The 16,171-nt window shown below is 44.2% G+C and overlaps 1 protein-coding gene across 6 annotated transcripts in view; it reads left to right on the forward strand.

Moving 5' to 3' along the window:
• Nucleotides 1-16,171, forward strand: part of LOC119186654 (uncharacterized) — a 46,301-nt gene that overhangs the window by 25,249 nt on the left and 4,881 nt on the right. For 5 of the 6 annotated variants that reach the window (XM_075893491.1, XM_075893467.1, XM_075893474.1 and 2 more), the window contains 5 exons: nucleotides 3,767-3,898; nucleotides 4,356-4,493; nucleotides 9,138-9,356; nucleotides 10,216-10,347; nucleotides 13,584-13,676. In XM_075893491.1, the coding sequence (XP_075749606.1) occupies nucleotides 3,767-3,898; nucleotides 4,356-4,493; nucleotides 9,138-9,356; nucleotides 10,216-10,347; nucleotides 13,584-13,676 (714 nt within the window). The remainder of the gene's footprint in view (nucleotides 1-3,766; nucleotides 3,899-4,355; nucleotides 4,494-9,137; nucleotides 9,357-10,215; nucleotides 10,348-13,583; nucleotides 13,677-16,171) is intronic. The other variant, XM_075893480.1, reaches the window with a different exon arrangement.

Raw genomic sequence — 16,171 nt, forward strand, 5'->3', positions numbered from 1 at the left:
TTTCTGTGAGTGCATGGAATGTCCTGCTGTCGCCGTCCCACAGCATTGTCGTATAACGAAGCTTGTGCTTTTCAAGTGACCGCTCAAACAAGCGTAGTGCTGCCTCCACTTCCATCTGGCCAGCATTACAATCAACGTTCTTCTGGCACAGAGGGGCATGCTGAACGAGCCAGGCAGAATGCCCTGCTTCTCCTTCCTTGGGTCCTGTGGTACAAGCCAGGCAAAAGTTCGATAGCACGATATGGTCTATCACAAGGTCACTATACATCTCAACAATGCAGCCGACACATATATGCGAGCTATGTCCACGTGTAAGCCAGGTGCCGTCATAAATGACGTCGACGTTTCCGGGCGCGTTGCCGAACTCCGCATAGAGCTCCTTGACGCGAGCAACGCTCGCCGCTTCGCATTCGGCAGCAGTCGCACAGCAGGCTTCTTTCATTATATTCACGTGGCTTTGGTAACTTTTGTGGTGAAGCCCTCTATGCGAAATATTCATCCCGGCGAAGAAGTCTGACAGCCGTTGCCCCCTTGACAATACTTTTGATTGCCTTTATGGCACGCATATTAACTTCAAACGGCCTTATTTTGGCGTCGGTCTCGTCGGCTATACGTGGGGACGAAAAACGCTCTTCGCGAAAGTCACAACTTCCGCACGTGACTATGAGCTTCGAACACAGCCCGCACTCTTTCTTGGTTTTTGAAATGGTGTCGCTTCTTTCACCCCATTCTGGGCACGCGGCAAGCCCAAATAACGAGCGAAACGCTGCCAGATCAACAATAACAAATTCTGTCCCGTTTTCTTTGCCACCATCCTCCAGATCATTATCTAGTAACTCGAACTTACATTCCGTCGCGCACTGCGATGCGAGTGATGCCTTCAAGCCCGCTGCATTTCTCGTGCACTCGGCAAACTCGTCCGCCGAATAAAACGCCGTGTCAATGCGGTCTAGGATGCGGCTGGAAGGGCAAGATGACAATCCGAATACGACACAATCCGATGAGGTGCTGCTGCAAGGCACAGGATAGTGCACCGCTTCGGACACAAGCGGCCGCGGCTGCGCGCCGTCGTTGAAATGCGCCGCTTCAGTGGCATTGGGCGAAATCGGCTGCACGTTGTCGGCTGCTTTCTTCTGGCGGGCGTTCTATGGGCGCCTCCGTTTCTTGCCGTACGCTTGGTGCTTCTTCTTCTTTAGACGAGCGTCTGCAATCATGCTGGCAAAAGACGGAAAGTCGGTGCGTCGGTCGCGTAGCACAAGCAGGCACATGCGGGAAGCAGACGAACAACGTGCGTGAACAGGAACCGGCGGCCGACGAACAATATACAAAAAAAAAAGCGCGGGCAGCTTTGGCGGCATCAGCCAATGGGAAGCGAGGAACAGGGGGAACAGGGGGAACAGCGAGGAACGGTTCGACCTGCCGGGGGTTGTTTTGCGGCTCCCGTGGCGACTTCATAATCAATTTTAATTCATTTACTCATCGAATTCAGCGTTCACAATTTGAGGACATGTGCTGATAGGTCTAAAAATTTCAAATATCGCATTTTCTCAAAATCGACATTTTGGCCATTTTTCACCATTCTAAGACCCGCGTCCCCCCTTTAATATTAGTCCAGAAACCTCGTAGTGCTACTTTTCTACCAAAGAAGTGCTTATTTGGAAATAAAATCGAGTTTTGACGGTCGGCATCGCGTTAGCAAACTTTAAATTGACCACCTAAAAGCAATCTTTGTGATGTCAGTGTTGCCATGCCCAACATTGCCCACCTTTACTGCGCGGCTGTCGGCACCTGTAGCAGCACAGTGAAAGTACAGAAAGCCACAGTAGCAACAGCCGCTACTGAGGAGAAGGAAGGGGAGGAGAAGGAAGGGAAGAAATGAAAGGCAGGGAGGTCAACCAGATGCATGTCTGGTTTGCTACACTGCTCTGGGGGAAGAGGTGAGGGGAACATTTACAATCTCGAAGGTCATGGTTTTGCTTGCTTGGTTGAACTGGTCCCTGCTAGATGGCACCACCTATCCATTTTAACTAGCTGAAAACTGAACTTTTGAACCACTCGCACCATTTGTTTTGTTATGGCAGGTGGTTCTATTGCAGGTAGTTCAATTAGTAGCGATTAGTTGTAGTCGGATGCTCTCAGGTCATTGGGATCGTTTCGCAAATGTTCCACTTGCGGCGGATGTCGTGTGATACATTTAGCTTCATTTCTTGCTGAGCTAGAGACAGCTGTTGATTATATTGCTGTTTTAGATGTTGTCATACATTGAGCTTTCACTGTAACATAAATTGTCATTTGCCTTGAGTGTCCCTTTAATATGTTGGTAATTATTGTTCATAGCGTTACAGTACTCGGTTGACAAAAATATCTTTAAGTAGAAATGCTGCCTGAATGAAACAACTGCTTGTAATGTGATCGGTCACATGCTTAAAGTCTGCACTCAATTTCATCTCTTGGTGAATGGAATTCCATTTAAATGGAATGCATTTTCCTACTCCCATCAGATTTCTGAGTCTCCTGTATATGAAGGAACCAAAACAGAACTCTTGTTTCCTGGATTGTGAAGAGGCTGAATACGGAGACAATTTTTGAAAACTTGTGGCACCACACTGATGCTACCACTGTGTGCCGTTGTGAAATTTCAAAATATAATTTATTTTCAGTGGCTTTGCGAAAGGCACATAGAAGAATAGTAAAAGCTTGCCAATTGATTCACAAGCAGTGGCATCATTGGGCGATGATGGCAGCTAAAAGCAGTTGGAATTTTCCTTCTCGGAAACTGCTCCTGTAGCCACCTTCCCAAACATCTGTCAAACATTTGTATTCAACATGATGGGTATTCAGAATAGCGCTCAGCAACATGAACAAAGTGCAACACAAATGATTTCTGCAGGTCTCTGATTTTGTATACGAAAGCTTGTTAAGCATGTTGTCAATTAGTAAATCACGTAATCAATGAAAAACTTTTTTTTTCTGTATCCTTGCATTTGGGTGTTCTAACCACACAACTACAAATTTCTGCCGTAACTGGTCACTTTTCGTGGCAGCTCTCTGGCGCGGGAATTGCTGCTGAGCAAAAGGTAGGTTTTATTCCTTGTCACAATCGCCCTTTCATGGGAGGCAAACTGCAGATACAGGTGCATACCTGGATTTAGGTAAATTTTGTGCTCAAACAATAGGATGGCAAAATTGTCTCCCAACTTATCAACCCTTCTAATGATTGGGCATCAACCCTTCTAATGATTGGGCAGTTTCAGAGTTTTCAGTCCAATAACTTAAATTCTTTTGTTCCGGTTGTGTGTGCAAAAATGCAATCTGAAGGGGCTCGCAAAAACCACCTTTTGCCACTTGTTTCAGTGAGGCTCATTTCACTTTTTTTATAGTTCAGCAAAAGCAGATCACCTAGGCCATGTTGGCTGTACGTGTCTTGAAACCTGAAACACTCAAGTTTAACTTCCTGTGTTCAGTTAGTTGCAATGTGGCTTAAAGGACCTAATGCCATACTGGAACGTGCTCAATGGCATCGGCACACTTTTGAGCTGCAGCATTGTGTTATGAAAAAGGACAAGCAAACACTTGCTGTTTCATTGGGCTGTGTGCCATGTGATAGGGATCTTTGTTTATTCATGTAAGTAATGCTGTGGCATTGGAGATAATGCATATTAGGGGTCTTAACGAAAGTGCCGCATAAAAAAAAACTCTTGCACTAGTGTTACAATGCGTTGCATGTATGATATCTGTTATGTTAAAAGTGTTCTCTGCTCTCTAGATCCAACTCTGATACTGATGAGTCTGTAGAGGAGTTGCCACCTGAGAGACCGACTCTGCGACCAAAGCTGCTACAGACTTCACGGTCATACCCCATTTCATTGCCAGACCTTGACAAAGCTAGGAAGCGGGAGTGAGTATTATTCATGTTAATGTTTAACACAAGGTTTGAAATTGTGAAACCTAGCTGTGACGACAGTAGCACTCAGATGGGGTGAAGTATATGGCAGCTTTTGTATGGAGATTGCACAAACTTCAAATGACCAAAATTTGCTGTGGTGGTTTCGTAGAAACCCTACGTTTGCACCGATTCATCAGCTTGCACTTAGCAGCCAATGCTAAGTTGTGCTGCTGTCCTTAGCTTTATGCTGGCAGGTTGCACTCGGCACTAAGAAAAGCGGCTTTCTCCTTTTCTTGACAGCCTCATGTGAATGGCTAGCCCCCTTTATGATGCTTCATTGAAATTTTGAGGAAATCTTTAATGTAGGCTGTCCTGTTTTCTGTCAGTTTTTCTATTTACTGGAGGATCAATAGCGTCGTTTTTTTAAACCTGATCAGTGCCCAACTCTAAGTGGATGAAAACGTTTCAGGTTTCATCCAGCGCAATACAGCACAAACAAGACTCAAGCCGTCACATTTGTCATGAGTGCGACTGCAAGACCAAGACCACGTCTCATTTGTCGTGGCAACTATGTCACTGAAAGCGATCTGTTGGCACAAAGGCTAAGGTACGAGTTTGCAGATGAAAAATGAGCTAGTCTTGTACAGCATTCATGTGTACGCTAATGGATGAGCAACTTGTTGTCTATAAGCGAGCAAATGGACTTTGCTTCACCAAATATATTTAAGTCGGCTTGCTATAGTGCAACATGATGGTCCTTCTGAGCGACTCGTCAAAGCATATACTCGCCATATTGTGCTGTGGTGTCTGGAATAACCATAGACGCATTGTGGTCTCGAAAATAACCTGAGTGCTTACTGTAGTATTGCTCCAAGTGACCATAAATGCCATTTTTACAGTGGCAGAGCTAGATCCGCAAAAATTTTTCGAAGTTGCTCTAAAACTGCTTTTTTTTTTTCTGCTACAAAAACTGGTCCAAATCTTAAAGGGGGTGCTGACACGCAATTTTTTAGTTTTCGATAATTTTATTCTAATAAATAAAAAGCCGTACCCTCGGGAGCCTAAATAATGTCCTAGTAAGGTTAATGTGTATTTTGAGAAATCAGTTGTACAGCTATTTTGAAAACTTAATTTTGGCACCTACTGCTCTTTGACATCGCAACATACCGTATTTTCGTGTGTATAACCTGCCCCAAAAAACCGAAAAAAATTCAGTGGCAAAGTGGAGGTGCGGATAATACGTGGGGTTTTTCCTATAGTGCTGCTTCACAGCAATGCGTGTTGTGCTGTGAAGCGCCTTAACAGTGTAGCAAAGGCTACGGAGGCGGTTTTCGCAAATTCGTGTTGCTCCGCAAGTAGCACGGCAGCTTGCGGCCGATTTTGGTTTCGCTTGCTTGCATCGTTGAAGCATGTAGAAAAACATTTGGGGAGAGACAATTCGATTGTTCAGTGTAAAATCTCACTGTCACACCACAAGTATATTTTTCGGACGTTCGCGGTCGCTCAGTGACCCTCCACATGTCCCTACGTCACGGACGCCATGTTTACTTTTGGAAAGGGCTTGCCGAAAAGGTGGTGCTGTCAAAGAAAGTTCCATAATAAATAAAGTTTTATAATAAATAAATCAGTATTTATTTCAGCTAAGCAAATGAGATATTATAGTGCTTATAGAGATATTATCAGTAAATTAATGTACTACTTTTTGACGCGGTACCAGGCATGCATTTCGGTTCTGTTGTTTTCAGGATGCTGTTACAGTGTACTAGAAGGGGTAGTGCTGTCAAGTGGTCGCCGAGTGTGAGCGCTCTTTACCTCGCTGATACCGCTAGTGCTCCACATCTCGACCCGTTCGCCAAGCCTTAGTCGATCTGTTCTGCCACCATGAGTAGCGTACAGCGGCAGGCCTTCACGGCACAGCAAAAGCTTAAGATCATCGCCGTCGCCGAGGAATTCGAAAATCGCGAGGCGGGAAGACGGCACGATGTGGACGAGTCCTGCGTGCGACTGTGGAGAAAGAAGAAAGAGAGCCTACAAGCCGCACACCCCGCCCGTAGGTCATTTCGTGGCCCCAAGACCGGTGCCTACCCTGCGCTGGAGGCGGAGCTAGTAAAGTTCATCGAAGATGTGAGAAGCAGGGGTCACGCCGTATCGACCGAGATGGCCGAAGTGGAAGCGCGGCGACTTTCGAGGGAGCTAGGCCTACCTCACTAGTTCTGTGCAAGCCGCGGATGGCTGCACTGCTTTATGAAGTGGCAAGGGCTCTCAATGAGACGGCAATGAGACGGCTTCTTATGAGGAGAAGCTGCTCAAGTATCAGAGATATTTAATAGCCTGCGAAAGCAGCCTGCGATAGCCTGCGATAGCCTACGAAAGCAGCACAATTACATTTTCTCGCAAATCGGCAATGCGGATGAAACTCCTGTTTATTTTGAAATGCCGTTGGACACAACGATTGGGAAGAAGGGCAGCAGTTCGGTGAGCGTGCTGACCGGCGGGAACACGAAACTGCGCATCACAGTTTAGCTTCGTGCCCTCGCTGACGGCACGCAACTGCGACCGTACGTCATCTTGAAAAGGAAAACTCTCCCAAAGGTTCATTTGCCTGCCGGTGTGGTGGTGCGCGCACACGAGAACGCGTGGGTGAACAGTGACTTGTTCGTACACTGGATCAAGACGGTATGGGAGAAGAGGCCCGGTGGGATGCTCGCAAAGAGGTCCATGCTCGTTCTCGACTCGTTCCGCGGCCACACAACTGAGGAAGTGAAGGACCGCCTTTCACGCAACGGCACCAACTTAGTTGTTATACTCGGTGGAATGACGTCAATGTTGCAGCCTCTAGATGTGTCGCTTAACAAGCCCTTCAAAGCGCATGTCAAGCGCTATTACGCCGAGTGGATGGCCAAAGGCCTCTACGACTTGACGCCGACAGGACGAGTTCGAAGGCCTGATATTGCCCTATTCTGCAAGTGGATTGTCGAGGCATGGAAGGCCATTCGAGATGAGATGGTGCGAAAAAGTTACAAAAAATGCTGCATCACAAACAACATAAATGGAACCGAAGATGACCTTGTGCATAATAGTGAGGACTGCGGCTCAAGTGATAGCTCTAACGAGAGCAGCGACAGTAAGTGAATTGTGACTGGCCTTGCAGACAGCGTATTCTGCTTGCTAAATAAAGCTTTTTCTGTCTACATATGTGCTATGTTGCTTGGGCAGTAGCTTTTGTACAGCCTTTCCTGTATATCAAATGTGCGGGCAATACACGAGGATTTTTTTTTCTTTCTCGGTGAGCTGAAAGGGGGAGTGCGGATTATATGCTGGGGCGGGTTATACGCGCAAAATTAGGGTATTATAAGCTTCTGGTCACATGCTCACATGAGATATCGACATTACCACAGCCACACCATAGTGCGTCACACACTGCATGTGCGGCAAATAAGTGCCCTCATTGTCAACAAGGGTGAAATTTGTGTAGTGTCATGACAGTTAAAACTTCGCGGAGAGTTGATGATGCTGAGATTACCAACCCTTCAAACCATTTTGCATTTGGTCCCACCGCAAGAGCATTGCAAGATGACTCGCCTGTCGTAGATGGTGCCCATTGAGAGGGCTTGCACATAAGAAAGGATTGCATAATTACGGGCACACATTATACAGTGCAAGGTCTACTTATTTTGCAGGCGTCACAAGTCTACCATACTATGGCAACTGCTCGACAAGAGCAGACTATTGAGAAAGCAATGTATGAGTGGCCATACAACCTTTGTTTTACGCCACCATCGGCGTCATCCTCATTCACAATGTGTATACGTGTATATATATATATGTATATATGTATATGAAAATGCAAGAAAGAAAAATAATCCAGAAAAAGACTCCGGCGCGGAATCGAATGGCCGACCTTTCATTCGTGAGTGCACAGCATTAGCCACTGAGCCATGAAGGAACACTTCCTTCAACGTTGAATAGGCAAGTTATTTATATCTATCACTTTTCGCTGGTGGGGCCTATCTTGGAGCAAACTGCATATTTTCAGCATTTTGCGATGGGCGTGCTCAGGATAAAGCTCAGTGCTCAGCTCGTTGAGATCTCCCACGCGTGCTTTGCTTCGCACAGGGAAAGGGGCCTTATCCGCTGCGGTGGGGGAGAATCGTGCGCTTTTGGCTTTCACTGGAATGACTGCGTATACATAGTTGGGGGGGTGCACAAAAATAACTTTGCTCGCTAGAAAGGCCTCGTTCGTGAAAAGAGCGCGCTTTTCAAACACCACAATATAAGAACTGGGCTACTTGTTAGTTTGCACTCGTATCTGTGCTTGTGGTTACGTTTCGTGCGTCGTTTTTGTTTGAACAGTGTGTTAAGGGTCAAGCTGTAAACGTTGTTAGTTAGCTCTCGTCCTATGTGTGTTGTTTTCATGCGTCATTTGTGAGGAGCGCGCTGCACGTTTCAATCTGCTTGCCATTTTCAGCATTGCATTTCAAATTGTTGCTATTGCACTCATTGTTTTGCCTCTGCAGCGAAACTGACTTTTTGACGTCTTCCTGTACTGCGGTTTGAAGTTACTTGAATTTTCACTGTTGCTCAATGTCACGCTAGTGTTGTTACTAGTTGCGCCATAGGAAAATTTGATTGAAATCGCTACTACCGTGTTCTCAGCAGTTTCGTGGCTCCCTTGTTGTCGGAACAGTGCACGAAGCAAAGAGAAGTCATTGCAGAAGGAATATAAATAGTCCGTGACTAGCATCTGAAGGACTGCGATATGCAACTGGTTTCGTTTTTCTGCCCAATGAAACGTGGAGGACTGAACTTGCCAATGGTCGACAGATTGTATTGTACATTTTGAATAGTATTCATTATTGGTGGAGCAATACAACATATGCATAGAAAGTTGTTACTCACTCACACTAAGTTGTTGCTGTGCGCACTTCAATTTACATTTATAAACTACACATGTCTCTTACAGTACATTCTTTTGCTTCATTGTTTATTACTTTGATTAGTTCTAATACCAAGAAAGATACCGTTTTGCATATTTCTTGCTGCACTTTTGAAGCCGTGATGCATACATTTGTGCGATATGACTGAAAGCTGTTCGTAAAAGTTATTTCAGAAAGTTATCCCGCTTTTTAGAGGCTTTTAGAGTGTTCATGCTCGTATTCTTAAAAGGGAAAAAAAAATGAGGGGTAGCAGAACTGTCGTGTCAATACATATCCTTATGACACCTGAAAAGTCGTGTGCTTCTCCTTTGTAGTCTGAGCAACAGCGTCCCCAGCCTTTGTTCTCCTTTTGTGGCACCTGCGTTTGCCCTGCCTGCCAAGCTGCGCTGGAAACTGAATCCAGTAGAGTACCAGGAGTATATTATGCCAGCCAAGCTGAGGCACAAACAGGACAGGCTGCTGTCATCAGTGGCCAAGGGCAAGGATATCGACACCACAGACAAGAATGAGCCTGGCACATCGAGATGTTCAATGTAAGGACTTCCCCTGTCGCTCGCAGACAACAATTCTTGAGATACAAGGCTGTACATGACCAGTTTGCAACAGCTTTCGTATGCAATTGCCTCACTATGCAGCTAAACCTAAAAAGGCTCCTCTTGTTAAAGACAGTTTGAGGCATCCTTGAAAGATTATGCCGCGACATGTTAGGCAGTCTTTGACATTAGCACTGTAACGGACACTCGGAACACGAGTGCAAACTTAACGACTGCCTATTTCGGGCTGTGTATACTACATATGTACATGGCAACTACCACAGTTTCAAAAGCAAGATAAAAGAACTGTACTATGCATTTTCATCTTGATGTTTACGCTCGTGACACTACTGATTAGCCTTTTAATCATTACTCGTGTCGATAAAAATTTTTATGGGTGTAAATTTCAAATTGTACATTTTAGTTGTGTGGCAGGTGTGATTGTTCTTCTTTTATGTTTTTGTAACTGGTTATACACATTCATGTGTGTGTGTGTGTGTGTGATGAAATGGCTCCTTATAAACAGATGTTGGTTTGCATTTGCCCCCACAGTCCCATTTTCAGTTTTTTTTATTGCATCCTAAGAACACTCAGTAGTTTGAAATGTATTGAGAGCAGTATGTTGAGCAAAATTTTGGCAGTTTAACATTTAGTAGTATTTTTAAACTTTGGCCTGCCTCATTTGGCTGCATTGATTCTATTATTACAGTCTCAATTTGCATTTACAGTCTTACGATTTTTAGTTTCAAGCATTTATGCCCTTGCATTTAGTGATTGGCGGTGATGTTGCACAATACTTGCATAACGACCTGTCTTCAATCCATGCAAAATTTGCGTTCTTTTGTTTTATTTTTCACAGAGTAGACCCGGTTGTGGCTGGTGTTAAGGCTGAACACAAGGAGCCGCCGTCGGAGCGGCGTTCACGTGCGAAACGTTTGTGGTGGGAGCAGGTGAAGCAGTTGGACTTGAGGCTTTCTAGTGGAGGAGCAGGGTGAGCTATGTTCTGCACAGTGTTATTGTGCAAGTAATTGGTGCGACTGTCGCGATATAATTTGTGGAACGTTTACCGTGCCTCGTTTTGTGCACTTCCAAGAGTTTTGACTCTCGTTTGTTACTATGAGCTCCAAATGGTGAAAATTGAGTGTTGTACAATGTTTTTCTGTGTCAACAAAATATGCAAGCTATTGGGCACAGGCTGTGCCTATACCTCCGTTGCATTTTAAAGCTCCTTTGGGACCCGTTTTCTTTGAAGCTACTACATTTAAAGTGTTCGGGTCTGTTTCAAATTATTCATTGGCATTTCTTTTTGCAGTGGAACTAGAACTACAATAGAGTTGAAGGTGTTAACATTTTTTGCAATTTTTTAGCTAGGCAAGTATCGTATTTTCTCGTGCATATAACCCACTCCGAAAAATGCGAAAATTGCGGTGACAAAGTTGGGGTGCAGGGTTTTTGTTTTAATGGAGCTTCACAACAGTGTGCGTTCTGCCATTAAGCCTTTACACAGTAACACTAAGCCTCTTAATTTCGTTGATACCACTTCATCTCTGCATCTTGACCAGTTTGCCATGTGTAGATCGATCTGTTGTGTCATTATGAGTAGGGTTTGGCGGCAGTTGTTCACTGTGTCACAATAGCTGAAGATCTTTGCCGCCACCAAGGAACTTCGAAATTGCAAAGATAGTACAATGTGCACGAGTGCTGCGTGCGACATTGTAGGTAGGAGGACAGCGTACTATCCACGCGCTCAGATTATAGGTCGTTACGTGGCCCCCAAGAACAGTGCCTACTATTAGCTGGAGGTTCAGCTAGGGAAGTTCTTTGAAGAAGTGAGAAGTATGCGTCCCGCCGTATTGACGGAGATCGAGACAGCTAGGCCTATCTCACGAGTGGATGGCTGCACTACTTGAATCGGACAGCAGGCGATATTATGCCTATGCATTCATACGACGTATATGATGGGGGGTGAATCCAGTACGTGATTCAGGTCTCTTCACATCCAGCATTCGCACAGCAGTGGAGAATTCACACAAGCGATGGCTTTGGCATTGCTCCCTGAGAATTTCAACTGTGATTAGGGCCTCTTCCTCACGGATCGAAGTGGGAACGCGGGAATAAGTTACGTATGTTGACTTAGTACACAATTTGCAGGCTTGAACCGTGACTTCGCCTGTTGTACGAATACACCTTTTTAAAGGGTAAGATGAAATCCTCTAGGGTGAAATGTTGATCAACTATTGATGCAGACTTTCTATTATGAAGTGTGCAAGCAATACGCGAAGATTTTTTTTCTTAGCCAGCGAAATGGGGCGTTCAAATTTATGCAGGAAAGGGTGTTACTCGCGAATGTACGGGGATTTGTCATTTTTCATCGTACAAACACCATTCTGGTTCAGTAGCTTTGCAATGCATTTTAATTTATTCTGGCATAAAATCAGCTTTTCGTCTTTTAAAGGTTTGGTAATGGGCAAACTTATTTTGAAATATTGACAGTTAATAAATATAAACAAGTTTATTTCATGTTTTGTTCAGAAAGGTGTACTGTATAGTTTAATACATGGCAATGCTCCCTATAGCAGTAACATGGATCAACTTTTCACTTTTTTTGTTTTCTTCAATTTCTGGCTTGTTTTGTCACATCTCCTGTCTCTCTAAGGGCCAAGTACTGTCAGTGTGAGTCTATTTCACCGAACCATACAGTACCACTCTTGCACCTTAGGGATGTGCCAAATTGCCTTGAGAAAGTTCACTTGGGCCACTGTCTTTTTGAAAGTTGGAGCAGTTTCAAAGGTGGTGATTCACGGGGCCTCCATTCCAAAGGCCATGATTCATTGTGTATTCTACAAATGCCACAGTTTCTCTGCGTTTGTCGCAAACCCAGTTAACTGTAATCGTGGTGCTTCTAGTCTCGTTTGTCTGTAGGTGAAGTGTGTCGATTTCAAATTGTACTGCTCTTCCTAATCTGTTTCTTTGATTCATCAACATAAGATTGTTTTATCACTGTAACAAAACAAGGGCACAGGTGAACTAAACTGAACAGCTTCCCCATGTGCATCTTGCCCACACGAGGCAAGTTGGCTCTGTAAATGTTACAATTGTTCAAAACCACTGCAACAAGTAGCTGCTATACATTACTAAAACCTGCTATACTCGGGGAATTTTCATTTGTCGATTAAAACAAAAATATCGAACCAGAAAGGTCAGATTCTGCGTGGTCTGACGAAAGGGTGCTTGACTGCTTGCAAGTTGGTCTAGAAAGAGCGGTTCTTTTTTTCCCTCGGCCAAGGTGTGCAAAAATGTTTAGGGCACTGCATATATTTAAGGAGGCCTTATCACCCCAAACATGTAAAAAACCAAATTTGACCCTGCCTTGTGTCCTAAAGGGATGCTGACACGAAATTTCGGGGCTGAGATGAACTGCGGGATCGTTTCCCACGAACATGCATATATTATTTGCAAAATGTGAACGGCAAATATGGTGACTTGGAAGGTATTTTACAGCAATATTGGAGTTTGAGTTTCGAAGGTGTTGATACATTTAAAAGGGACACCTCATGGGGACCCCTTACTTCTCTTGCATCACCATGCTGCAGTCATTAAAACAAATTATGATGACATCATAGCTGCCATTTTTTTTTGTTGCCATATTTGTTCCAACAGTCTATACTGCTTGACAGCTGGTCGCGAGTGCATGGCGCGTTGAAAGTTTTGTGTTTGGTGACGCTGCAGTCCCTATTCAAATGGACTTCTTGATGCGGACCGTGTGGAAGTGCATCACAGTTTTGTGTACCGACGCGGTCAAGAGCCGTACACGCTTGGTGATTGGAGTTGGACCTGGTTGCTAGTCGTTTTTGGAGTGTTCTCAAACTGAAACTGGTCAATAATGAGGGGCCTGTATTTTATGTTGCATGCTGCATCAAATGATGTGCTATGACTATCAGCCCCTTGGCAACACATTGCAGTGATAAAACGTGAGGCCAAAGTTTTGTCAGTACCCCTTTATTTTTTTTATATTGTACAACATATATGAGCAACACCGACTTTTATCTGCTCAATTTTTTTATGCCCCTTTTGGGAACTTCTAATGGACACTCATCTCCTGTATCGGTCATCACATTCAGAATTTCTTTAACGTAGCAAAAGTCATTATTGAAAGCACTATTCCCAGTTGGAGCTCACAGTTATTTCAACCGCCACCCTGTGTTTGGTTCTCTTTCCTGCCTCCAGTTCTGCCATCTCTGAGGAGTCTGTAGAGGACCTTCTGAGCTCCATGCCTAAATTCTTGTTAGCAGAGCTTTTTCCCGACCCAACATCGACAAGGTGCAGTCCCTACTCTTGCATTCTGTCATTCTGCCCTATCTATTTCATTGCATTTAGTACTGTGTGTCAGTGGAGAGCATGGATATGTAATTAAGGCTAATTGAGTTTGATTAAAGAGTAGTGCTTTCAGTTATTTAAGTCTCAAATTACCACATGCCATTTTTTCACCCTTTTGAGCATTAAGAAGCATAATTTGCGATATGCACTGATGACAGTTGTTTCGTAGTGGTGGAAAACCACAGTGGTGGGGGGCTTCAGTTAAAGGGACCCAGCAACACTTTTTCTGTGAAGTAGTAACCAGAATTTTGAATGAACTGTTTATCCTGTAGATATGATCTGAATAATTATAAGTGTGTTTTGAATGTCAAACATGTAATCTTTTTTAAAAGAATTTAGTGATAATTATAATCAGAGTGCCATGTCCCCTTTTAGGTAGGGATGACCACACTCGTATGACTGTTTAATCTTCAATGTTCCTCCGATCCTTGTTCTTTCAAAGTCTAAGATTGTTATGTTGCAACACTTGAAAGGTACCGCGGCTTTTTGTGTGCCGCTAACATGTCTGCGCCAGTGAAAAGTCTGCAATTGGGGGCTGGACGTGGAGCCTTTAATGTCCTAGTGGTACAGGCCAACGTACACTGTCACAGCTTCATGTGGCAGTGTACCTCGGCCTGTACCGCTAGGACAAGCTCTCAATATGCATCAACTGGGAGAAAGAATGCACTGATAGTACGAAACAAGCAGAGAAAGAAAGTTGTAATGACAATATTCGTGCCTTCTGTCTAGTAAACCACCGCATCCCTGTGGTAGTGTTTAGAGGGACAATACCGCCTCCACATAAAAAAAAGTGCTACCGACTATCAAGTTAATTGTGTGAAGCCTCGTGAAAATAAAATAACGGTAATGACAGGGGTGGTTACACGTCTCAACGAAATGGCACTACAGAGCAAGCTTGAACAAGTACCCATCTCGGTCTAGATTACAAAGATATTACTGCATTTTTTCTGTTACATGAAAAAACTTTGTTAAACAAGGTTTAGTGCAATAATAGCTTCATTAATTCAAGTTAACGACATCACTAAGAACTACGGCCAGCTGCAGGGAATAGAAGAATCGGTTGAATCGAGAAATTTTTAAAATTGAGTTTCATCATATCGAGTTTGTGTAGTGGTTTGGATAAGTAATTGCCTCCCATTAATCTGTGATCATTCCTATAAATGCATTAAGTGCTGTGCAAGAAAGATCCACTCACAGCATTTCAAAGGACCTGTGACAGCAAAACCTTGTATCTGTTCAGGGCAACACCTGAGATATGTGTGCTCAAGCTTCGATGACGCTGAACATTATTTTAAAATAGGGGGACCTGCGGGTGGTGAAGAATGAATTGATGTGTGTGCTTCAGGCTTGTCTTCCTCAGAAGAAAGGAAAAACATTCCTGGCATAAGCAGCCAAAACCACATTGAAAGGAGCTAGCAGATAACAGAGCAAGAGGGGCAACGTACAATAGTCCTCACCGGGTGCCATTTGGGGTATTGTGTGTGCCCCGTGACGAGGAGGCCACTGTCTGCGTCAAACCACAGAAAATGTTGATTTACCTGAATGCTCGAATGAGCACGCACCCTTCAAAGCCAAGCATTACCTATGAGATAATCACTCACTTGTGCAATTTCTGTGTGCCTTGACACCTATTAATCATTGTACAGTAATCTCTTGTTATAACAAAGTCATCAGAACTGTATTAAAATACCACAAGTGAGGAATTTTTTTCATACTCTACTGTTTGAGAAAAGCTATAGCATTCGAGCTTTAATTGCTCTAAAACTATGAGGGGAGATTAAAGTGCAATGTTTTGAGTGAAGCACGACTTTATGACATTGTGAAGTATTTCTGCATAATTATTACAGGCAACCTTTTCCCAACTTTTTTTATCAGAACTTTATGCGCCAAAGTTTGACACTTTTGCGCGGAGCCTGGTGTGGCCACCGCCTGTAGATTTCAAAAACACGGGCAATGCACACCTCATGAAGCACTCCAAATAACACAATTTAATAGCCTGCAGCATGTATACAAAGGCATGTGCCACAAGTGCCAAAGTGATTGAACATAGCAGGCTACTCTGGTGCTTCAGAATGTCAAGGCATCTCGCTTCCCTCATGATCATCGACGATGGTGGCTGTTGCAATGGCGGGCTTGGCCTCGGCTTCACGTGTTGCAGAAGAGAGGCAATCATTGTTGTGCAAGAAGCAGGAACTGCGGATGGGCACCTGTTGGTGGAAGGTTGCACCCAAGAGTTGCTTTGGAAGAGTAGTGACATCGAAACTGGTAGCAAGGATGAGAGTTGACATGAAGGCTAGCAAGAAGCTACTGGCATCCCAACTACTCGCAGAAAGTGAATCAGCTGGGGGAAACAGTGGCTACATTTATAAACCTTTTCTACAGAAAAAACCTAAATAAGGGTTCGAAGAAGGGTTTGGGGGTTCACACTTGTCTAGTGC

This window comes from Rhipicephalus microplus, chromosome 1, assembly GCF_043290135.1.
Source record: "Rhipicephalus microplus isolate Deutch F79 chromosome 1, USDA_Rmic, whole genome shotgun sequence".
NCBI lineage: Eukaryota > Metazoa > Arthropoda > Arachnida > Ixodida > Ixodidae > Rhipicephalus > Rhipicephalus microplus.